Source organism: Fragaria vesca, linkage group LG3 (assembly GCF_000184155.1).
Source record: "Fragaria vesca subsp. vesca linkage group LG3, FraVesHawaii_1.0, whole genome shotgun sequence".
NCBI lineage: Eukaryota > Viridiplantae > Streptophyta > Magnoliopsida > Rosales > Rosaceae > Fragaria > Fragaria vesca.
Window position 1 is genome coordinate 13,181,074 of NC_020493.1, and position 24,891 is coordinate 13,205,964.

General features: G+C 39.0%; 4 protein-coding genes across 4 annotated transcripts in view; 3 read left to right on the plus strand and 1 right to left on the minus strand.

The window, feature by feature from the left end:
* Window positions 1-9,663: 9,663 nt before the first annotated feature.
* Window positions 9,664-12,290, plus strand: LOC101310299 (pyruvate decarboxylase isozyme 2-like). The gene is made up of 6 exons (XM_004294256.1): window positions 9,664-10,185; window positions 10,401-10,564; window positions 10,638-11,288; window positions 11,509-11,626; window positions 11,756-11,944; window positions 12,120-12,290. Exons 1-6 carry the CDS (start codon window positions 9,664-9,666, stop codon window positions 12,288-12,290), a joined length of 1,815 nt encoding a protein of 604 aa, XP_004294304.1.
* Window positions 12,291-14,751: 2,461 nt separating this feature from the next.
* Window positions 14,752-16,908, plus strand: LOC101308854 (protein CHUP1, chloroplastic-like). The gene is made up of 4 exons (XM_004295727.1): window positions 14,752-15,472; window positions 15,569-16,075; window positions 16,616-16,747; window positions 16,816-16,908. Exons 1-4 carry the CDS (start codon window positions 14,903-14,905, stop codon window positions 16,906-16,908), a joined length of 1,302 nt encoding a protein of 433 aa, XP_004295775.1. The 5' UTR covers window positions 14,752-14,902.
* A 760-nt stretch (window positions 16,909-17,668) lies between these two features.
* LOC101310587 (60S ribosomal protein L41-like) lies at window positions 17,669-18,141 on the minus strand. Its single transcript, XM_004294257.1, has 2 exons — window positions 18,047-18,141; window positions 17,669-17,915 (listed from the first exon to the last, which is right to left on the minus strand). The coding sequence occupies exons 1-2, from the start codon at window positions 18,056-18,058 to the stop codon at window positions 17,850-17,852; spliced, it is 78 nt and encodes a 25-aa protein (XP_004294305.1). The 5' UTR covers window positions 18,059-18,141; the 3' UTR covers window positions 17,669-17,849.
* A 1,191-nt stretch (window positions 18,142-19,332) lies between these two features.
* The window catches only part of LOC101310874 (6-phosphofructo-2-kinase/fructose-2,6-bisphosphatase-like), an 8,239-nt gene continuing 2,680 nt past the window's right edge, over window positions 19,333-24,891 (plus strand). The window contains exons 1-16 of the mRNA XM_004294258.1: window positions 19,333-19,565; window positions 19,646-19,709; window positions 19,809-20,107; window positions 20,233-20,442; window positions 20,715-20,927; window positions 21,030-21,125; window positions 21,232-21,330; window positions 21,440-21,469; window positions 21,794-21,847; window positions 22,476-22,529; window positions 22,615-22,692; window positions 22,800-22,891; window positions 22,965-23,022; window positions 23,122-23,196; window positions 23,477-23,524; window positions 24,259-24,356. Coding sequence (XP_004294306.1) covers window positions 19,365-19,565; window positions 19,646-19,709; window positions 19,809-20,107; window positions 20,233-20,442; window positions 20,715-20,927; window positions 21,030-21,125; window positions 21,232-21,330; window positions 21,440-21,469; window positions 21,794-21,847; window positions 22,476-22,529; window positions 22,615-22,692; window positions 22,800-22,891; window positions 22,965-23,022; window positions 23,122-23,196; window positions 23,477-23,524; window positions 24,259-24,356 — 1,769 coding nt within the window. The 5' untranslated portion in view covers window positions 19,333-19,364. The remainder of the gene's footprint in view (window positions 19,566-19,645; window positions 19,710-19,808; window positions 20,108-20,232; window positions 20,443-20,714; window positions 20,928-21,029; window positions 21,126-21,231; window positions 21,331-21,439; window positions 21,470-21,793; window positions 21,848-22,475; window positions 22,530-22,614; window positions 22,693-22,799; window positions 22,892-22,964; window positions 23,023-23,121; window positions 23,197-23,476; window positions 23,525-24,258; window positions 24,357-24,891) is intronic.

A 24,891-nucleotide genomic window follows, 5' to 3' on the forward strand; every position in this document is an offset into this window, starting at 1 on the left:
CTCTCTCTCTCTCTCTCTCTCTCTCTCTCTCTCTCTCTCTCTCTCTCTCTCTCTCTCTCTCTCTCTCTCTCTCTCCTCCGTATCGAAACAACGAACCAGAAGCTCACATCCTTCTTCCACCGACGCTCTGCTTCGTCAAACCCTCGCCATCATCGGAGTCTACCATGCCTCCTCGATCTCGGATCTGTCTGCCGCCGTGCGGCGCCTAACCCGCCGCCTCCGTCTTGGCACCGAGCTCGCCATCGTCATCACCATCCCCGCAATCGTCCTCCATGGTCATCGTCTTTGCCATCGTCCTCTGATCGGTGTCGTCGAGGACGCTGAGCTCTAGCTTGGATATGGACGGATCAGGCGAGTTGATGACAATCGCATCCTCTAGGAGGCGACGTGATTGCTCTGATCGGTCAGAGATGACAGTGTTGCTCTAGGTTAGTTGCTGGTTGTTGCGCAAGCTTGTCCGTCGAGGAAGGCTGGCGACGGTCGAAAAGTGGTCTATGTGCGAGCTTTGTGTGGCAAGGGCAATTTTTTTGGTAGGTTTGGTTGCCTTTATAGGTTGATAATAATGTTTGAACATTTTACTAGGGGTAGTAAATTTTTTTAAACATTATTGCCTGTAGTAAATTTTTATATGAGGATTTACGACAGTATGAAGGTCAACATTTCCTTTTCTAACGTTTATTAGTGTTAGTAAACATCACTGCTGCCTCTTAATAAGTATTTATTGACATTAGTAGAAGTTTACTGCTCTCCAGTAAAATCTCAGTAGAAGTTTACTGCTCTCTCAGTAGAAGTTTACTGCTCCCAGTAAAACATTTTTCATCATTACTAGAGGTGGCAAACGGGCTGTTAAGCACGGGCATGGCACGAGCACGGCACGTTTAAAAGCGGCCCGGCACGGCCCAAGCCCGTTATTCTAATGGGTCGAGCTGGGCTTAGAAAAATGAGCCCATGAGCCCGGCTCGGCCCAGCCCAAGCACGATAATATGAGGCCCACGGCCCGGCCCGCTATAAAATATAATTTTATAAATATGAAGATATCATATTTATAAATAATAAACTTAGTTTTGAGTGTGAACAATATACTTATATACTAATAATTATTTATTTGAGTATGAATTTGTATTCCCTTAGACTCATAAGAAGTTTTTGCCTAAAAATTTATTAATTGTAAGCATTTATCACTTATTTATTTAGTTTGTTAACAAAGAAAAAAATGATCGATAGATTATGTGAATTAATTTTGGTTTGTAATCGTATCATGTATAATTAAAAGTTGAGATTATGAGAGTAGAAACGGTGGTATATGACATTCATCTAGACCATTTTCAATTTTCGACACGAAATGGGCCTGACACGGCCCGTTTATGGGCCCGGCCCGAGCACGGCCCACCATGTTATGGGCTTGGGTCGTGGGTCGGGCTGGGCCTTACATTTGAGTAAATGGGCCGGCCCAAGCCCGAGCCTGTTAAGAAGTGGCCCGTTGTGGGCCGGCCCAAGCACGGCCCGAAACCCGATTAGACGGGCCGGGTTGGGCTGGGCCGGCCCGTTTGCCACCCTAATCATTACTGCCCCTCAATAAGGTTTTATTGACCTCAGTAGAAGTTTATTGCCCCCAGTAAAATCTCAATAGAAGTTTATTGCCCCCCAGTAAAAAAAATTTCATCATTATTGCACCTTAATTAAACTTCAGCGATGGTGCAGTATACTTCTGGTAAGGTCCGGTGACATTTTAAAAAAAAAAGTTATGGCGAGATTTCCAACGACCGGCGAGATTCCGTTGACATTTTAAAAAATCAAACGAAATTCTGACGACCGGAATCCGGTGGCCGGTGACCGGAGTCCGTAGTCTGGTGAGGTTCCGGCCAAATCTTCTCTCTCTTCCATTTTCTCTCTCTATGCATGTTTAAGGGGTGAAGGCAAAATAGTCTTAAAATAATATTACTTGTTAAGACTTTAAGTAAAAATTTGTTCATTTGGGCACAAATAGAGATACTTTATATTGGAATGGGCTCTTAAAAAAATTGTCATTAATTGAAATCACTGGCAGAACTAGCTTAGGACATGGCACCCCCCAAGTTTTTGAAAAATGTCAATTAATGCTATGCTATTAGTAAGATTGTATGGTTATTATTATAATTAGCACCCCCAAAGTTTTTAAAAAATGTCAATTAATAATATTATATCAGTTGGATTGAATGGTTATGATTATAATTGTATAGGTCTAGTTCCTTTTCCATGTAAATTATGTCATGTTTCCATTGCCTCTTACCATATGGATCTATCACCACAATTAATTAGGTATTAACTAATTATTTTACATACCTCTAAATTTTCAATACACATATATGTCGTCACATGGACATAAATGAAGCTTTACAACGAACAATTATGTTTAAAGATTATGAAAAAACAATAATATTACTTTCAATTAAAACATAATTTTGTCAAACGATTTAAAATTATTATATATCTTTTTCCATTTATTATATTTCGGCCCCCCTAAACCTACGGTTCTGGCTCCGCCGTTGATTGAAATGGGTAATGATGGGTTAAAATTAGTACTAAATGAACATTTTCCCTAGAGACGAACTCCTAATTTGACATATCTTTGATCATGTACCTTTAAAATCTTGTATTCTTATGTGTGAACCATGAAACCTCACACATAAAACCACCGCAACAATTTTGATTTCCTACCATTTGGTGAAACTGCAGATCAATGCGTACAACATTTTGAACTTTGAACTCTTTTGCACGACTTCTAATAAACTCATGTTATGAAGGAAACAGTTTGGCTACGAAGCAAGGTCGATCTTAATTACAAAACATAATTAACCTAATTAATCGTATGCATGAAGTTTTTTCTCTATGGATCCTACAATACACATGAACATAAGAAATGTTATAAATACTATTATTATTTATGTGGCTGTCCATGTAATTACTCATTAGTTATGTACTCTAATGTAAACTCTACCTCTATATAAAGAGGCTAATGAGAATGAATGAGAACACTTCTACCTCCTCCCAACTATTCTCTTTGTGTCTTCTCTTCTTCTTTTCTTTATTTTACAACACGTTATCAGCACGACTCTACCTTTGAGTTGATAATGAAGATTTTTTTTCTCTCCTTATCTCTAACTCGATGATGATCTGAAAGCCTGGATACAACTTTGTTATTTTTTCATTAATTGGGTATTCTTGATCTACGAGTCTCAATTTCCATAAATCAATTCTTAGTTTTCTCAATTTTTGTTAGTTCAATTGCTAAATATAATTGGCAGCAATTCGAACATCATATGATCATTAATTTTCTTTTTACTTTTTACTGTTAACGATAACAATTAGGATGGTGGGTGTTTGATACCATACCTGACTGTGTTCATTATCTTGCAATTAATTACAATAGTTTATTTTCTATATCTATTAGTGCTTGATTCGTTCATACATGGTGATCAAAGACCAAATTGGTTTTCTATGATTGGATATTTTATTTTACTATTTAGTTTTCTATACCAAATTCCGTTTTTCTTGGTTTTCATAGAGATGCATCAGTTATGTTTGACCCCATTCGTTCTCTAATATTCGTTATACACATCGACTATAACTAGATCTCTGGTTTCTCATGCCACATCAACACCTCATGGTGTTTCTAGAGTTATACAACAACCGAAACGACATCTTATGATCTCTAATCATATGAGAACCTGAAGTTCCCCACCTATTTCATATGATGTTTCTTGCATGTGTAACTAGATGAGATCAGAAATCACAATTATCATATTTGATAAAGTTAACCAGACCTGAAGATCTGTGTATTTTATTTATTCATGAAACCAGAAGTTTTCTATGTACAATTTACTTACTTTTGTTCATTACAATTTCCTATTTTGTTATGCACTTTCTTTTCAGTACTTACCTTTTAAACTTTATTATTATTCATATGGGCCGGCAGCCCTATATCTTGAATATGTGAATTTCAAATGTAATATTTTTGAACTAGAAGTTTCAACATATTGTAGTGTAGAACCCGAAGTTCTAATAGTAAAATTCGAACTCGAAGCTTCGAGTACAAAATACAAATTAGTGTGACCCAGATGTTCACTCCACCTTAGAACTTAGAGTTCTAATCGTGCAGACTCGAGCCTTAAGTTTCGAGTATATATATATGGACAATTTATCTTGAAGTTCTAATGTTGCCAACTTCAAACCTGGAGTTTTGAGGGGGAGTCATTGTCACACCCCGGACCGGTGTCGATGGTTTCCAAGCACCTGACGCCGAACCCGAGGCATGAGCGGCAAAAGTAAATGAAAATAAAACAATTTCAAATACTTTTCTTGAAATAAAAAAAATAAAACGTTTACAAATAATAAAATCAATTACAAAACAAAAAGATGAGCCCTTGTAATCTATATCACTTCTAATCTTCTGTAACTTTTTTCTACTCTTGTACACGTCCGCTAGTCTTCTAGAAACACGTGTCTTCGTACAAACCTGAACAACATTTTATAGGGGTGAGCTTACGCTCAGTAGGGTCTAACATTTTTAAGTTATACTTAATTACGTCAAACAAACAAGTTATCAAACATCAAATAATACTTTAAGTAAATAACGACAATTCGATGCATGTATGCTAATGAATGCCTTCCTCAATTACTGGCTGTCAGTCCATACATCAAAGACAGGTGAGCCTACACGTCCCATACCGTGTATTTTACCAACCGGGGGTGACTCAAATGTCTCGAATAAATGATCTAATAATCAGTAATATCTCACCATTTGTACCTCTTTTGTTAGTCATCTTGTTATACTCATGGTCTCCCGATCCGCAACCCGATAAAGATTGTTTTATCGATGTCCGCCATCGATAGGGCATACATTCCCTGAATTTGTGCATGTGTGGGCTAATCATAGATCTCGAAGACAACCCATGAGGAAACTCAACTACACAAAATGTATCTATTCTATCAATCTCATTCTTCTCCATAATCACCAATCTCACTAATCTCACAATGTATGCAATCAAATATCGATACGTAAAATATAACAATATCGAACACATGCTTTTATGAAAAGCGATAACATTGTTCATACAAGTCACCGATTACAATGTACCGATTTCAATAATATCCTAATTATCAATTTAAAGAAAGATTCCCAAGAAAGACCCTACCTTGAATCCGAGCGCTAGTTTCGACGCTGACTAAAATTAGTAATGTGACACGCTTTCTGAAATCTTTATCCTTCTACTTTTGGAATCCTGCTACTTGCATTCGACCCTCGTATTGCCTTATTCCAAGGAAGTCGGCGAAGCACTCCAAATGTAGTCCGAAACAGAAAACAATCGGAGTCCTCAAAATTACTAAGGACACCCAGAGTTCCCATCTTTACAAAACAATACTAATTAAACATCTTTCGTCATTAACAGTAAGTAGCATACTGTATCCATCCTTTATAAACAAAGTAATACACTATGCTCCATCTTCTACACTATACCACATCTTCTTCGTTACTAGAGGTGAAGCTGTGCACAACTCATGGTCTGCCATACACTTTATTATTACCTCCACCTTAATTAAGTTGAACAATTCCTCCTTCTTAACTTTCCAACTTTCCTGTACCCGAATACCAAAATATAAAGAACAACTCTACATGTTCTTCATTTCAAATACTACATTTCATCATCAATCCCTCAATTCCCTCAACTCCTTCGTTTCTGGAATTCAAACAACACAACCACATATTGATGTTCTAATGCTACTGCCAAGCTCAACCAAATCCAGAAGATACAAACCACCACTCCCGCCACTCCCGCCGCCAAACACAGCAGCTGCTGCCCAAAATCCCAAATTCCTCAAAACTCCACCAATATCAAAATCAAGCATATCAAATCACTCCATCAATTCCATATACTAATTCAAAATCCAGAACCTACAAAAATAACCGCCACCGCCGTGCACAGTGGCACACACGGCGGTCCTCCACTGCCAAAACCCAACTTCTCCAACACCCAACCAATCTCAATTCCAATTATATAAACAGTTAGAGCTCGACTAACTGACCAATTTTTCATACCTGAGTTGACATCAAAGCTCGCCGGAATCCATCGAACTCTCACCGGAAAATCCCAGAAGCTTCAACCCTTCGAATCTCCCTCCTCAGAGCTCGTTTTGGACAACCAAAGAAATAGAGAGGTTCACCAAGTCGAGGTGAAGCTACCAACACCATCCATGCCCGCCGTCGTGGCCGGAATCCAAAGTTGGCCGGCGAACCCAGCCTTTCTTCTTCTTCACCGGACTTCATCTCTGAAAATAAATACCATGGAGAAGACCAAGACGTCGAGACAAAGTTGTCGCCACCTTTCTTTCTCCTCGCCGTCGCTGGAATCGGAAACCCAATCGGAAACACAATAGCCTTCTCTCCTCCTTTTCTCTCTCACCGGAGCTCCACTCATCAAGCTGGAATCACAGGGAGGTCGGGGACGTCGAGACGGAGATTTTGACACTCGTCTTGTGCCGGGAGACGGTCGGACGACGGAGGAGCGATCGGAGGTCTCCACAGCTGCAAAACGACGACGTCGGTCTGGGTTTTGATCTGGCGCTGTCCAACTGATCCACATCTATATATACTTTTCAAGCAATGGCCCAGATCAAACCGCCACAACTTCTATTTTTAAATAAATTTTTTGGATAATACCAATTTCCAAAAATTATTTAAAATAGCTCTAATGTTCAAACGATGCTCCGCAAAAATCCCACAAACTCGTAAGTCTTAACGACGTCTAGGTTAATCCTATGGGCTCGAAAGACAAAAATCGACAAACTAAAAATTTAAAATAATTTTCGAAAACCACAAAGAATTTGAAGAATAATAGAATTTGAAATAAAAATAACTCGAAAAATAATTTTCTTTTTAAAAATAGAAATTTGAAATTCTGGGATATTAAAGTCATATTTGCATTAATATAGATAAGTGATATCTAACTACTGGTCTAAATTTATGATGCACGAGTACGAGTATACTCTTTACAATTCTGTTGCCACCTTATGAGACACTCCTCCGATCCCGTCATGAGGGGGAGTAAGATTGTTCCTGAAGAACAATGTAAATTAGTGTGAGTTGTGTATCTATCGTCTTATTTTGGTTTTGAGAAATATCTCAGCAAATGATTTGATAAAAGATTGTGAGAAAAGTATATATATGCTTGGATTACAGTCTATGAGACTATCCATATTAACTCAAATAGTCTATACCCCATTTGATTTGTGGGATGCATGTGTATCCAAGTGACATGGTTCTCTTGAAGAAAATGTCATGATACAATGTTAGAGTTCCTAATATGGCTACACATACAAATGTTGTATGTACGCTATTAAAGAATGATATCTTGGTTGATACTAGTGTTTTTGATCTCATACTTGGTTTAGGTTCGCCACCAGCCAATGAACATCTCACTCAAAAGAAAGTGATAGATCTTTAGACGTAATATATGCTCATGGTTAAAATAAGACAGTCTTCCCGCCGTTAGGGGGAGAATAAGACTACTATCATTTGAGTAACGACGTGAATTTGAGTGGAATGTATGCATTAGGTCTAAAGTTTTAAGCTCCTGAAAATGGAAAATTATACGGGTCCTCTAATGGTCTACATGATATTACAAGTAAAAGATCCACATTCGCTAGATAATATTTGTCCTAAAAGTGACAATATTTGCCCCAGAAGTGGCATGGGTACCCAATATCAAAAATGCATGCATATAAGAATGTGTTGGATCTATAAATGATGATCATATATTACAAATTACAAATGGTAGCTACCAAAGACCATTAAGAACTGTATTAATCGATGTTATTCGACGTTTCATTATGCATGTAGACAAAGCATGTTATTGACCAAATTAGAAAGATGCAATTCCAATGAAACTAAATATTTGAAACGTGATTAGATACTTTGACTTTTAACCTTACATGATACAAAAGGGTATTGATCATAATGAATATAAATCACTATGACATAATGTTTACAAGAGACATAGGGATTATGAATATTTTTCTTTTTATATGATAATTTTCTGTAAGTACAGTGTTACATAATAGATATAATTGTTATTGAAGAGAGACTTACGACATTTGTCATCTTATATTATGAGGATCATAAAAGACACGTTGCTAAAAACAAATTCCTAAAAATGAAGTGTCATTACAAGCGTATTGCTTGTCAAATCCTTAAAGGATTTAAAGGATTTAAGTACATAAATGATTCTAATGTAATTCGATCCATGAATACTTGAGAAAGCCTGAAGCTAATTCATAGAATCAAATAGTCTAAAGCTAGCTCATATATACTCATTACGTTATAGTTAACGTGATCAAAATTGCCTCAATGAGTACTATGATTGGACTACAAAATCGAATTCGAATTATGATCATTATGTTGCTACATATTCTAACTTTCAAAGTTATGAATTACTTAGAGCTCTTGAAGAGCTTATATGAGACGTATCAATACACAAAAATATTAATGTGTATGGCTAGATATGCCATGAGATTTTTCAATGTTTTAATGTCAGTTTGCTTATTATGTTGTCTAGCTATTACTTAGTGTATGATTTTGATCAGATGACTAAATGAGGTAAGACGTACTAAAAATCGTCTAGCTCTGTTGGTATTGTTTGAACTTTGCAGGTTTGAAATTTCATGATGAGCCCCTATATGCAAACCACGCACGGTGTCACTTTAGTGATGAACAATCAAACCGTTATTTATGGCGCATGAAGCTTGCAACTCTCAGGGGGATATTCTCATCAGGGGGAGCATCTAGAAGTATGCTACCTAAGACATATGTGCGTTGTTCTCTTTTTCTCCTTCAACCATGGTTATTTTTCTCCCACTGGGTTTTTGTTACTTGGCAAGGTTTTTAACGAGACAACATTAAGCGCGTCCAATTTTATCATTCATTCGTGGACATTTAAAAGGGAGTGTTATAAATATCATTATTATCTATGTGGTTGTCCACATAATTACTCATTAGTTATGTACCATGATGTAAACTGTACCTCTATATAAGGAGGCTAATGAGAATGAATGAGAACACTTCTACCTCCTCCCAACTATTCTCTCTGTGTCTTCTCTTCTTCTTTTCTCTATTTTACAACAAGAAAACAATTTTGCCGACTTTATTGGGTACATAATTTTGCCAACTTTCATAATTTCATTCACAATGTAATATAAATATATCCTTTTTTCCTTGAAATAATTAAAAGTTTAATTCCATTTCTGATTCTAGCATAGACGTGTAGGAATTAACTTGAGCATCAAGGCCTTTTAATAATACTTAAAAGAAAAAACCTTGGGTAGCAAGATGAAACAGTTCATTGCATGGAGCATTAAAATTAATTCTGTCAATTACCAGATCTTCTTGTTAAAAATGGACAAACCTTCCATAATTTCCCCTATTGTTTAGCCTACTATTACACTGCAATCCACACATCAGTCTTCTTCTTCCCCAAGAAACCCATAACCTCATTTCACGTAGCCACAAACCCTCTATATAAACGCACTCAGAGATCCAACCTTTTCTCACATAGTCACATACGTTTTGTTTGATCCTCAAGCAATCGAACACAAACCCCCAAATCCTCATTCGTTACTGTCATTCTTCCAATGGCGACTGGCCTTGGCTCCCTAGAGTGTATCAAACCCACCAACAACAACGTAGGCTGCCCTCCCCAAAACGGAGCCTCTGCACTCCAGGACCAGCCTCTCTCCACCATATCCTGCCCTGACTCCACCCTCGGCCGCCACCTGGCTCGCCGCCTCGTGGAGATTGGTGTCAGTGATGTGTTCTCTGTCCCTGGTGACTTTAACCTAACCCTTCTTGACCACCTCATTGCCGAGCCAGGGCTCACTAACATTGGCTGCTGCAATGAGCTCAATGCTGGCTACGCCGCGGACGGATACGCACGGTCTCGCGGCGTAGGGGCTTGTGTGGTCACATTTACTGTTGGTGGCCTTAGCGTGCTTAATGCCATTGCTGGGGCTTATAGTGAGAATCTACCTGTGATTTGTGTTGTTGGAGGACCTAACACAAATGATTTTGGTACCAATAGAATTCTCCACCACACTATCGGCTTGCCGGATTTTAGCCAGGAGCTCCGGTGCTTCCAGACCATCACATGCTATCAAGTAAGTCTAAAATTTAATTTGCACCTTCATGCATAATATGTGTGGTCGTGTTTTACACTTTACATGCCTATTTTAATTTAACTTTTAATATGCGGCTAACTCTTGATTTTACGGTGAAAATATTAAATTAGAAGCGACTCATGATTTTGTATCACGTTTTTTAATTTGTGTTTTGTTCTTTTGATTTCCTAATACTAGTGATTGATGTGGTATAGGCTGTGGTGAACAACTTGGAAGATGCGCATGAGCAGATTGATACAGCCATATCTACTGCTCTCAAGGAAAGCAAGCCTGTCTATATTAGCATTAGTTGTAATTTGCCTGGGATTCCACATCCAACTTTTGGCAAAGACCCTATTCCATTTTCATTATCACCTAGGTAATCTGTTTGTTAATTTAGTATGAATTTTTTTCTTGTCAATAAGATAACTAACACAAAATTGTTAATGCAGAATGAGTAACAAGAGGGGGCTAGAGGCAGCTGTGGAGGCAGCAGCAGCTTTCCTAAACAAGGCAGTGAAGCCAGTCATGGTTGGAGGACCAAAGCTCCGAGTTGCAAAAGCTCATGAAGCGTTTATCGAACTGGCTGATGCCAGTGGCTACGCCCTAGCTGTGATGCCATCAGCCAAAGGCCATGTAGTAGAAACTCACCCTCACTTCATTGGAACATACTGGGGAGCTGTGGGAACTGCCTACTGTGGTGAGATTGTGGAGTCAGCAGATGCATACGTGTTTGTTGGTCCAATTTTTAATGACTACAGCTCTGTTGGGTACTCACTCCTCCTCAAGAAGGAGAAGGCCATCATTGTGCAGCCCGATCGTGTCGTTATAGCGAATGGCCCTTCTTTCGGTTGTGTTCTAATGAAGGACTTCCTCCAGGCACTTGCAAAGAAGATCACTCGCAACACGACTGCTTATGAGAACTACCACAGGATCTTTGTCCCGGACGGCCAGCCTCTCAAATGTGAGCCTGATGAGCCTTTGAGAGTGAATGTTCTGTTCCAACATATTCAGAAAATGCTTTCAGCTGATACAGCTGTTATTGCTGAGACTGGTGACTCTTGGTTTAACTGCCAGAAACTGAAGTTACCAGAAGGATGTGGGTGAGCAATTAACTACGAGTGCATAGTTATTATTTGTGGCTTTTGATTCTTATAATTAGGTCTAGCACATTTTCATGATGGACTTAGGTGTTGGTTAGTTAGCTCGATATATATTGTTGACTCATGCCCTCATGCCCTAACGAGTAATGCGTGACATGAGACGCCCTTAGGTCTGGTTGGGTTTACAACAATGATAAGAGAAGTAAAGTTGGTGTTGCAGGTACGAATTCCAGATGCAATATGGTTCGATTGGGTGGTCTGTTGGAGGAACTCTTGGATATGCACAGGCAGTACCGAATAAGCGTGTCATTGCTTGCATTGGTGATGGTAGCTTTCAGGTTAGTTCATTACAAAAGCTTCGACCTTCAATTTCTTTGTTCAAATCTACATTTTCATAGTGTGAGCGACTACTGATCGATGTTGTTGAATTGTCTGAAACTTAACTAATGGCATTTGGCTGATGACAGGTGACTGCACAAGATGTGTCAACAATGATCAGATGTAATCAGAAGAGCATCATTTTCCTCATAAACAATGGTGGATACACAATAGAAGTCGAAATCCATGACGGGCCTTACAATGTGATCAAGAACTGGAACTACACTGGTTTAGTGGATGCAATCCACAATGGTGAAGGAAATTGCTGGACAACCAAGGTTAGTCTATATATATATTTTTGAAAGCTAGCCAAAGTTTGCACTCCCTTTTTTAGTTTTCGAGCACAGAATGAGGGGGTTGAGCACTACTCAATGGTCAAAAATGCAATGAATAGGCTTACTTACTTTAGTAGTGGATTGAAAAAGTAAATCATGAGCATTCGTTTCCTCTCAGGTACGCACTGAAGAGGACCTTATAGAAGCCATTGAAACAGCAACAGGGGAGAAGAAAGACTGCTTGTGCTTCATAGAAATCATTGTTCACAAGGATGACACTAGCAAAGAGCTTCTTGAATGGGGTTCCAGGGTCTCTTCTGCCAATAGCCGCCCACCAAATCCGCAATAAAAAGCTTCAGATGACAGATGATTTCAGATTCAAATTAGAATAAGCCATAGCTAGCACATTATCTTATCTTAGCAGCTTTGATTTTCTTTGTTCTAATTTCTCATTTGCAACTATTTTTGAATACATTTACTTGGGAATTTTTGAGGTTTTACATCTTCACTTTAAAATGTGAGATTAACATGCATTTGTGTGGATGATTGTCACTAGCATACATATAACAGATGATGATCTGCACTACCTGCTTCATTCTCAAGTGGACAAAGCAAGGCCTGGCTAATCTTGGACCTAATCACGTAATTTAAGTGTGGAGGAGTAATGTCAGCTAGCATACATATAAGAATCGATCATTATCTGCTGACCTACTTAAGGTAATCTCTTAAGACGTCAAGCGAGGCATAGCTAGTTATCATTCGACAAATGACATCTAACTTTGAATCCTTACTCCGCCACTGCTTTCCAAAAATGCCAGCACTACTAGTACATGCAACTCTCAATCCTAACTCCGCCGCTGCTTTCCAAAAATGCTACCACTACTACAAGCATGCTAACTATAAACCAACTGAGAATTATTTGACATCCACCCCACTGAGACTGAGCCTATAGTCCTACATATCTATTGTTTTGTCTCCTTCATAGACATTGACTTGTCACTGTACAGAAGCTGTTGCTGGGACTGTAAAACATGGCAAGCCAATTCAATTAGGGGTTCTTGTTTAGTAAACCGACATTTGAATTCTCTGCTTCCCTTTCTGTTGGGGCAATTTTTCACAATTAATTCTGGACCTTTTCTTTTTCTGGTTAAGAGTTTTCTCTGTTATCACAAACCCCAAATCAATTATTGGGTCCTTAAACATTAATTCAAGCTCACCCATGCCAACACTTGTTCTGGTGTTGAGTGTTGAGCAAGTTGTTTTAGCTATGACCGATCCCTTAAGACCCCTAAGGTTCCGTTGCCTGTAGGGAATTTAGATTTAAGAGCAATAGATATAGGGGTCCCCTGGACTGGAAATCAAAGCTGAATTTGAAGTGGACATGTTCCAAATAATGGAGAGGAATATAACCTTTATAAAAGATAACCCTACTATAGGGGAGCATTTGAGCTACTTCTAATCCCAAGTGCTGCTTCACTGTTCTTCACTACTGTAAGGTTTTAGCACTACGTACAAAGGTGATTTAGCAAATAACAGTATCAGTCATCTTAAGGCAACAGAATTAGTTCCATGTTTGTATCTAAGATTTCGGGGCTTGAGGCGAACCATAACAACAGACCCTTTAGTTGTTAGATTCAGTATGTTACATTGATCATGTAAATTTCTCAGTTTATCAGATTTTCAATCAGGAAAATAACACATAAGATGAACCATCTCATTCTAAGATTATACCAAGCTAAAGCAAACCAACTCTGAATCCTAATCAAAGCAGAAAAAACAAAAATAGAACCCTTACACCCTCATCTTTTTCTTCTTTTTCCCTCAAGTGCAGGAAAAATAAAGCAGAAAATTAGGGAGATCTCATTCTGGTAGGCTGTAAATATCAAAGCTTTTACTTTTCCTTTAATTTTGCACTGTCAGCATCCTTCACTGGTGTTCATTTCCTCCACCTCTTTTCTGCTTTCTCGTTGTTGCTTCACAAGCAAAGAATAGAACTCTCTAATTCAATGTAGTCATAATCTCATGAAGGGAGAGAAGTCAATTAGCCTATAAACAAAGAGGATCAAATTTGTATAATGCCTAGATTAACCTAATTATTATTTCACCATCTCAGTCTGAGGCTTACACTTGAACCACAATGACAGGCCAAAGCTAATACATGGCATTAGGCAGGTGTCACGTGGTTGGTAAGTTTGTAACTAACCTTTTTCCTTTCACCCATCAATTGCTTTTATGATCATTTTCCTGTAAACTTAACAAGGAGGGGGTAAATCATGCTAACATAGTAACATGTTCACCCATATTTAATTGAATCGCGCTTAGATTGATAAAGAAATATCTTCTAAACCAAAAGTGAGAAATTGTGCTATATTGTTATATATAGAAATCAAAGAAAAATAGGCGATATTAGTCGTTCGGAGATATGTACAATATAAAGAAGGAAGACTATTTTCACTGCAGCAGCTACCATATGAAGTAAATGGCACACCTGGTACTTGTAAATTTAGCAATCACACATAAATCATTTACTTTTGGGTCAAACTTCACCAAACTACCTGTAATATATGAAGTAAATGGCACACCTGGTACATATGATACTGACATAATCAATGTTATATGATAGTAATCCAAAAAACAACAACAGGAGTTTAGAGTAAACTTAACCAAGGAATATTGTTGCACCTAAAAACTAGTACATATAGATCCCTGGCAACTATTATGCCAACTAGTACAATAAACCTTTGGCGCAAGACAGATGAAGACCTCAAAAGTTAAAAGCAATCTTGTCTAAACTAAGTACTCCTGAAGCTGCAAACTGCCATTAGCAACATAAAGAGGGGCAAATCTACAAAAGCATCTCACACACCAACCTTCAAAAGCAGGAGGAAACAAGATCCAAAGGAGACTCAATGTCACACTCCCATCTCCTTGTGTCATCATCCTTCTTACACTGAAGGCAAGATGCCACAAGATGAAAACTCAGAGATCATGATCACCTTCCTCAGAAAGGAACTTGAAGCTTCTCTCGAAAAGAATGGTTCATTGGAGAAAGAAAACCACGAGCTGAGACAAGAGGTGTCTCGTCTCAGAGATCAGATAACTTCCCTAAAAGCACACAATCATGAGAGGAAAACTGTTCTCTGGAAGAAGTTCCAGAACTCGATGGATACACCAGAGCAAAGTCCAGCAGCAAAAGAGAAAATGGTTCCAAAGTTAGACTTCACAGAGGAAAAGCCAGCAACGATATTGACAAATGCACCACCACCTCCAACTCCTCCTGCTGCGATCGATGAGGTAAAGGGAAATAAAGGGCCGTCAGCACCAGCACCGCCACCTCCACCACCGCCCTCAAAGTCACTACTCAGTTCAAAAGGAGTGCGCCGTGTGCCAGAAGTAATTGAGCTATACCGATCACTTACAAGGAAAGATTCAAACATGGAGAACAAAGCCAACCCTGCAGGAGTTCATGTTTTTGCACTCACCAAGAACATGATTGGAGAAATCGAAAATCGTTCATCTTATGTTTTAGCTGTAAGTAATTGCAAGGTTATGGAAGTTCCCTATTCTTCATTCTCCAATCCCCTATAAAACAATTTGCTGATCACATCGTTTGCACATCATCAACAGATAAAGTCAGAGGTCGAAACACAAGCAGAGTTCATAAATTTCTTGATCAAAGAGGTGGAGTCAGCAAAATTTAAGAACATTGCTGATGTAGAAGCATTTGTGAATTGGCTGGATCGGCAGCTGTCCTCCTTGGTAGATGAAAGAGCTGTATTGAAGCATTTTCCACGGTGGCCAGAACGAAAAGCCGACACATTGCGAGAAGCTGCCTGCAACTACAGAGACCTCAGAAACCTCAAATCCGAAGTCTTGTCATTCGGAGACAACACGAAGGAGCCATTGATCTTGGCTCTAAGAAGAATTGAAGCATTACAAGACAGGCATGTTTACGTTCAAAAGCTTATATTCTACCGTTCCATTCATGTAGTGAACAAAATATTGAGGTTCAAGTTTTACAGATTGGAGAGAAGTCTTAGCAGCACAGAGAGGACAAGGGACATTACTAGCAAGAAATACAGGGATTTTCAGATCCCATGGGAATGGATGTTAGACACAGGGCTGGTCGGACAGGTAGGTACAAAGTAACTTAAAATTAGTGAGTAATTGTAGCATTATTGCTCAAGTTCTTCCCTGAAAAGTGAAAACTATGCTTTACCAATAGCTTAATGCTTAATCGTTCCCAAAATAAGAGATGCATATTACCAATAATGTAGCTAGCTTAATGTTTAATCAATTCCCAAAATAAGAGAAGCATATAGACTACCTGAAAAAGATTTCAGATTTATTGGTCCCCTTTCGGATAGCGTTTGCAATTTATGTTTATTTCGACATGTTGGCTTGTGCACAGAATTACAAACTAGTCACATTCCTTTTCAAAACTGCTAAAACCGGAATCTAACCCCACCGGGTCAAGAAACACGGCCGGTAACACAATTCTAGGGTTTCACCTGATAACAATATTTCTCACCATTCTCAAACAGAGTACAAAGAGAAACACTCAGAATAGCTATCTTTCGCATGCACTCGTATAATATGATATATTCATTTGAACAAAACTTGATTCGACATAGACAATTATCGAAGTTGACCGTATGTCTAATACTTGTGCAGATGAAAGTAAGTTCTCTAAGGTTGGCCAAGGAGTTCATGAAAAGGATTATCAGAGAAGTCCAATCTAGTGAATGCTCAAGAGTAGAAAACCTTGTGCTTCAGGGAGTCCGTTTTGCTTTCCGAGTGCACCAGGTAATTGATCTCTTATAAAATAACCTATGCTTGCATTACAAAAAAGTGCTAACACAATGAGAATTCAGTTTGCAGGTGGTTTTGATGCAGAGACTATACTTTCCTTCGAGGAGCTAAAGAAGATAGGCACGGATATCAAGAGGCAAGCCAACAAGCACTAGCACAAATGTATTTGTGAAATGGCCCTGGCCAAATGTGACTGGAAAATATTACATCAGTCAGACTTCTAGACTAATTTAATCCAAATCGACTTCTGCTTAATCAGCTGCTCACATCAACTAGCAGTCATCACTCATCACCCTAAACTCCTTGATTGAGTTCTAGGTAAAATCAATTTCATGCTTTAACATCGAGAAAAAACATCTATCCTATATTCCCTAAGAACCTCAAATCGATCATAGAGATATGGCGGCAACAATCAACCCCCCATCTATCGAATTCAATCATCTCTCATCACACATATGGAAACCAATAAGGACCTTAAAGCAGTATCAGAACACAACTTGTATTGACCATCCTGAACCAAAGTAATGCCTAAAACAAAAACATTTATAATGTAAACAACTAAGACTCTGCATACACCGCATATTGAAATCTCAAGTAAAACAGTTAGACATCAACAAGACTAAACACTACACGATTCAAGACGCTGCAATCACCTCAAGTGCTTGATCACCATAGAGAATTCAACACGTTAAATTTCCATAGTCAACCATTTCCAAACCTACACTACCATTAATAAAGCATAACCCTAACCCCACCGTGCTGCGGCATTGACCGAGATCGATATCATCAAGACCAAAACATAATCAACAAATCATAGCAGCACTGCAGCACGGCATTCCAACTACGCAATGCATTCAATTTAGCAACAGAAAAACTGAAACATTCATCCATCAAAAAACTACGTCACAAAAATTACTCATAAAAAGTCGAATTTCAATTAAAAATGTAGAGAATGTATCATAAAAGCTTGAAATAAAAGAGTACCAAGACGAGAGTCGCTTTAACCCTAACAAACAAACTAAGTCTGGATTAAAACTTAAAACCCTAGCTTCCGAAACGCCATCTGAAACAGGTGGTGCTGCTGCTGCTACGGCGATTACTTAGATCTCTGCCTCATCTTTCGGCGCTTCCTCTTCAACCTCCTCATTCTCTTCTTCTTCCACTGCAATACACACCGATTTCATATATCAACGATCCGATAACAAAGCTTGGAAAAATCAATGAAACTAAAAAAGTAAGAGTAAAATTTGACGAAACAGAAAAGGAGAGATTTTAGGGTTAGGGTTTGGTTACCTTGGCCCTCATGGTGACGGTTGAGACGGAAAGCTTGTGATCCTTGTGGGATGAAGTTCGGTGAGAACGAGCAGATGAGATTTGAGAGGTGAGCTTTTGTGAAGAGAGGCGGTGAGGGGTAGCTGGTGTTTATAAGCAAAAACCCTAGTTGTGATTTGGGCCTTGATGAGTTATGAATGAACACGGGCCGGGCCTAGTCCAGGTGAAACCATCAAACTGATCCATTTAGAGGTTTGTTCTTTTCTTCTTCATTTTTCGGATTTCAATCTGTTTTTACCTATGCAGAGATTTCTGTCTTCTATCTGGATTGTGGGATGTAAATTTGAGATGGCAAATTTTTTTTCCTTCAATTTTGTACCTATAGGTTTGTATATCACCATCAATCTGTTCTTTTTTGTTTTTTGTTTTTTTTTAAATAAAAGTTGATTGTATTAGTTGGATAGTCAAATGACTATAGCCTACGGAAGCAAAAGCCAGCAAAGGCACCAGATGAACGAATAAGTAAAATGAATCAATAGTCTCTGTTACGCCTCTACTCGAGTACCTAATCTCGCATTTTACAGTAATATTTATGCATTTAAACCTTAAGCGCACCATAAATCTTCTCTTCTTCTATAAAAATACGAGAAAATGACAAAAGTATGGTTGTCTATACCCTAATACAATTCCTAATACAATGAGTATACATTATCATTATTCATCTATGACATATTCTAGGTTAAAAAGAGATAATTGTCTTCAAACCCACAATTTCATTAATTTCATTTTTTAGGCCTCATTCGGTTCATTAAAACAATCACACTCACTATGACAAAAAAAAGTGCAGAAATATAACACCTCCTTCCCCTAAACTTTTCTTTTGATTTCAAGAATCTGTTTCTTCTCTTTATTGAAGTAAATCATTTTATTTTCCTGGGATTAGCTCTTGATAATAATACTTTTCTTCTTCTGATTTCTATCTAGCTCAGCTGAACAAAAATTCACGACTTTAAATCCTCCTTGCTTTTCATGAAAAAGGTTCGACAAATCCGATGAACACGCGTCAGTAGCCAGAAGCGAGTGCTATCAGGGCAGAAAAGAAAGGCGCGTAAATTAGCCACGAACGCAAACGTCACCAAGCCACGGCCCCGGTCCCAGCGTCGCGTAAGTATATCCAAAACCCAGGCCCCGGCCAACGGCCACCACACCAAAACCAAACCGAAAAACATGCAGCAGCAGCAGCACTAGTATATAATCCCTCCTTTTGATTTCCCTCTATTCTCCTCCTCCCCCATTCTATCCTCAAATCCCACCACATAACCTCACTCCAATCCCAGCCATGGGCACCGGCGCGTCCTCCTCCTCCCACGGCGGCGGCGACGAGCCCGAGGAGGAGGAAGAGTACCTCGACCAAGGCGGCGGCGGCCAACTCTACGTCTCCTTGAAGATGGAGAACAATTACAAGCTCAAGAAAGGCGAGCTCCTCCCTCACGTCTTCGGCTCCGTCCCTCTCGTCGGCTCCTGGGACTCCTCCAAAGCCGTAACCTCCTCTCTCTCTCTCTCACTCTTCTTCATTCTCAATCATTCAATTCATTTCGGTTTTCGTTTCTGGATTTGTAGCTTTCTATGGAACGTGAATCCACCTCCATGTGGGAGCTCAGCTTCGTCGTTCCTCCCAATCACGGTAAAAACTCCACTAGTTACTGTTGTTACTGTTTTTATTGCTTCCATTTTCGACCTCAATCGAGCTTTGAGTGTGATTGTTTTGTGTGTGGAATTTCAGAGACTCTGGATTTTAAGTTCCTGTTGAAGTCCAAGTACAACAGCAATGCACTATGTGTGGTGGAGGAAGGTCCGAATCGCCAGCTCATCGGGGGAGCCTTGCAGGGGGACGCTAGGCAGGCTCTGTTTAGGATTAGTAGTGATGAGGTGCTTGAGTATCGAGTGTTTATTAAGGCGGATAGAGTTTCGCCTTTTGATCTTGCAGCTAGTTGGAGGGCTTATCAGGAGAATCTCCGGCCGTCTGCGGTTCGGGGGATTCCTGATGTCAGTATAGGCTCAGTGCCGGAGACCGGTGGCGAGGTGGGTTCTTTTTTGAACTATGTGCATTGTCTTAGTAGCTTAGACAATTCGTCTGGTGTTTACATTTGCGGTTCTCTGTGGCTTGGCGTGAGTTTAAGGTACTGTTGTTGTGGTCTTGTGTGCAGAATGGCTCTTCTTCAGCGAGTTTGGAGCTTGATCTCGAACATTATGTTGTTCCAGCTCCTCCGTCTTCTGGTCCATTTTATGCAGCTAACAATACAGAGACTCCAAGGTCATTAAGTCTTACTGGGGTCTTTACTAAATCCGATGGCTCTGTCAATTCCTCATATACCTACAAGGATAGCGGTATCCCTATTGATCGATCAAGTAAAAAGGTTTATCTCGTTACATCATCTGCTATTTTGGTAGAGTAGAGATTGTTTTAGCAAGCTTTAGCACTGTGAGGGTGTTATGCTGCACCACTATCTCCCTATTGCTACACTTCTTGTTTGCCTACTTGCAACCTGGTCTGATCAACTTTGTTCAATTTAAATGTTCACTTTCATAGTAAGAAATGCTAGGCTATTTGGTCCAAGAAAAACTTTTGAATGTGGGTAACTACAGTTGTTGTTTTTATAGTAGTCTACCTAATGCAACATTTGTACAGGAGATGGAGGTTGTTATTCCAGATTTATCAAAGATGTATTCTTCCTCTGGGATGGTTGAATCAAAGTCCGTGGGAACATTCTCACCTTTCCAAAAGCAAGACAGTCAAAGGGGTCTCTTTGTGGATAGAGGTGTTGGGTCTCCTAGGCTAGTTAAATCATCCAGCTCCAGTGCATTCTCTCCCGAGGTCAGGAAAGAGAGCCCAGAAACAAAGGTGTGTGTGGAACTGCATCTTTCCTGCAAAGTATCAGAAATTATGTTAATTTCCAGTTGCAGCGGTTGTTCTGAAACTTAGTCATTCTATGCTTATTATTAGAACTCAATGCCAGAAGCTGCTGGAGCTGTTGCAGCTGCAGCTGTAGCTGATCAAATGCTTGGACCAAAGGAAGATGTGCATTTGGCAATTGTCCTGGTATAGTCCAGATGAGTGACTAGCTAGTCACACACTCATCTTCGAATTTTAATTGATGAGTATAGTCGAATGAAAATAGTTCTCTAATATGTCTCCTGTGATCTAGGTTGGTTTGCCAGCTCGTGGAAAAACATTTACGGCAGCTAAACTTACAAGGTATCTTCGATGGTTGGGTCATGATACCAAACACTTCAATGTTGGAAAGGTTACTAGCATTCTTACTACCTGACACTTCTTTGTTCTACTCATACCTCTAGTCGCTAAGCTATTTGAAGAGAGTACAACATGACCTTTTGTTTTTTGTTTTGTTACAGTACCGCCGTCTTAAGCATGGGACCAATCAGGTAATTTTAAGTTGTTAAAAGCTTAATTTGCTTCAATTTTCTATCTGGTTGACTAAGGAGTGATCCTACCGAATGCATGCCAGTTTGTCTATCATGCCTTAGTTTTCAGACACTGGAGTGCTAGTTTTGAAATTTTGCAAAACAGGCCGATTGATGATCCTGTTTTAGATTGGAGGCACATGTCAACTCAGACAGAATGTTTTACTTGGTTTCTACCTTGTGAAGACTTGCTAGTTAGAGATATAAATTGATACTCTTACTTAAATTGTAAACACCTAGTTAATGGGTGTCCTACAACATCTTATAAGACATTTTTCAGTGCAGACTGCTGACTTTTTCCGAGCTGACAACCCCGAAGGCATGGAGGCACGTAACGAGGTGAATGCCTGTGGATTACTTTCTTTTCTTTTCTTTTCTTTTTTTCTGAATAGAAAGAAACAAATCATTGATAGATTCATCCTGCTCATTTTCCATCACTATTGTATGTTATAATCTCTTAGGAAAGCATGATGCCTTGTCTGTCATTGAGTGAATTAGATATGGTGTTGGACTAAAATATCTTGTTTCCTATAATATTCTTGAATTATTTATGGAATTTTCCCTTAGGATATCATGATAAAATATTATCAACTCTTCTGAAGTATGAATATTTTGAAAACTCATCTATGAAGGATCCCACGATGATATGCAGAAAATGATGAATAGAGAAACTATGGTCTTGTTTTACTTTAGATCTTATGAAATCTAAAGTCAGGAGTGGTTGTTTCTGAAATGTGCAACATTAGTCAAATAAAAATCTTAAAGAAGCAAAACTGCTGAAATACAACTATAAACACTTCACATCAATCATGGGTTACTATCCATAGACACCTCCCACTACGAGTGTGTCTACTTGAAACCAGTGCTATTTATGGTGAATTTGGAATTATCATGAGGTGACCGGTAATGTTGACACAATAATAACTTTCTTCTTTGTACATAGTTTTAATATATCATGTGCTACTAGGTAGCAGCCTTGGCATTTGATGACATGGTTTCTTGGATGCAAGAAGGTGGCCAGGTAAGTACTTTTCTTAGTCATTTGATAATTTTCGGCTTCCGCCTGATCTTTTTTTTACTAAGAACCAACCCTGATGTAACTGTAGGTAGGAATATTTGATGCCACAAACAGTACAAAGAAACGGAGGAATATGCTCATGAAAATGGCTGAAGGAAAATGCAAGGTACATGATTATGGCATGGGAGATGTTTCAATTGACATAGTATATCTGGTTTTAAGTCGTTCTGCTACATGTTCTGTACATTTATGTTAGTAACTTTTGTTTTTCAGATTATCTTTCTGGAAACAATATGCAATGATGAACGAATTATAGAAAGAAATATACGTCTTAAAATTCAACAAAGTCCTGACTATGCAGAAGAGTATGCTTCTCTCCGGAATCATTTGATTGTTATGCCAATGGTTTTATGTACATTAATTGCTCTCCTTCTGCAGGCCAGATTTTGAGGCTGGATGCAAGGACTTCAAAGATCGACTTTCTTATTATGAAAAAGTAGTTTCCTGCAACATCCCTTCATGTTTTTTGTATGGGTTATGGTTTAGTTTTTAAAAGTTCTAGATATTGTGTTGACATTTAAGCTTCCATTGCTAGGTTTATGATCCAGTAGAAGAAGGGTCGTATATCAAGATGATTGACATGGTCAGTGGACATGGGGGTCAAATACAAGTAAGTACAAATCATAGTGGTTCTTGTTCTATTATTGAGATCCCTTAATTGCAGTAAGATTACAACGGTTATGTATTTTTTCTCATAGAGGTAGATGTAAGTATGTATTTGGTTCTCTAATTCAATGAAATTATTATGTTAGTCAATGTTTAGCCTTTGTAAGTAGATTGAGTCTACAGAGTATTTTATGGTATCCGTATCTGCTTAAAAGTCCCTCTACAAGTCTTCATGAGTATACTTTGATTTATGTTCGTTCAAAAGCTATTCTACTTTGGTTCAGGTGAACAACATCAGTGGGTATCTTCCTGGACGAATTGTTTTTTTCCTGGTACGTTGCTCTATCAATCTTTAGCATATTTGTATTCTCCAGTAGTTTCAAGGCTTTGTAAAATGGAATCTTAGTTTTTTCTATTTTTCGAAGGCTTTGTGAAAGAATAATTGTACTCTTCATTTCTTTGGGATGATTTGCATACATCTAGTCTTCTGAAGTTAGTTCTAATAAGTCTGCGATGATTATTGCCAACTGAATGGTGCTCACTAAGTTTTAAAAGCCATATCAGGTGGGCAGAAACCTTTGACACTAGCGAGCTACACAGTAAGAACATGATTTATACTAGTGGTAACTTCATTTGTATCAAGTATAATGCTGTTACTCTTTAAGAATCTAGGGGGTATTTGTATTTATTACTGTAATCACATAATCATTATTGCTGTTGGTTTCAAAAACTATGCCTGCTCTAAGACACTGGACTCCAAATTTCTGTCTCACATAATATGAACCATCTGTTATGTGAGATCAGATATAACACTCTGGCTGGAAACCATAAATAAATAAACTGCACTGTATGAAATTACCTTGTATCATCTTGAACACTTTCTAGGTTTAAATTGCACCTGTTTTTTTAAATTTTTCATCAAGAGTATTTTTATAAGAAAACATGACTGTTTTATTTTGAACCTCTAAATACCATAACATAGCATGGTCATACAGTCGATACTTCTTACACCCGCTCTATTACTTGGTTCCTAGTTGCTTCATGTATTTATGATTCTCTGTTGTAGGTGAATACACATCTCACACCCCGGCCAATCTTACTTACAAGGCATGGTGAGAGCATGGATAATCTCAGAGGAAGAATAGGTGGAGACCATGCTTTGAGGTTGGTCCTTTCTGTTGATTAATTTCATTGGTGTTACTCATGTTTCAACATATACACAGAGCGCACATGCGCACTGTCCTTAAAGTGCGCACGTCCCTCCGTTCGCCACCGGACGGCGCCGACGACGGCGCGCCTCCACCCCAGCGGACTCCAGCAGCGTCCCCGACCATTTTCCCTCCCCGGCGAGTCCGCCGAATTCTAGTTTCCGGCGAGATCAACTTTATTTGAAGTTTTGGGTGATCTCGCCGGAAAACTGGAATTCAGCGGACTCACCGGGGAGGGAAAGTGATCAGGAACGCTGTTGGAGTCCGCTGGGGTGGAGGCACACCATCGTCGGCGCCGGGCAGTGGCGAACGGAGGGACGTGCGCTCTTTAAGGACAGTGCGGACGTGCGCTCCACATCCGGCCTGTATATATGTGTGTGTGTGTACACGTTTGATTGATAGAGAGAATACCTCTTTTCCCCATTGTGTGTTCTCCTCAAATGTACAACTCGCAAGTCTCTTTGAACTTTGTTCTAATTCATGAATGCCAA

Bases quoted from the DNA above. Each gene is read 5' to 3' on its own strand.
- LOC101310299 (XM_004294256.1), top strand. From the start codon at position 9,664: ATGGCGACTGGCCTTGGCTCCCTAGAGTGTATCAAACCCACCAACAAC. The intron at 11,289-11,508 runs GTGAGCAATTAA...TTGGTGTTGCAG, and splicing joins AAGTTACCAGAAGGATGTGG to GTACGAATTCCAGATGCAAT. The intron at 11,945-12,119 runs GTTAGTCTATAT...GTTTCCTCTCAG, and splicing joins GAAATTGCTGGACAACCAAG to GTACGCACTGAAGAGGACCT.
- LOC101308854 (XM_004295727.1), top strand. From the start codon at position 14,903: ATGCCACAAGATGAAAACTCAGAGATCATGATCACCTTCCTCAGAAAG. The intron at 15,473-15,568 runs GTAAGTAATTGC...CATCATCAACAG, and splicing joins GTTCATCTTATGTTTTAGCT to ATAAAGTCAGAGGTCGAAAC. The intron at 16,748-16,815 runs GTAATTGATCTC...ATGAGAATTCAG, and splicing joins TTGCTTTCCGAGTGCACCAG to TTTGCAGGTGGTTTTGATGC.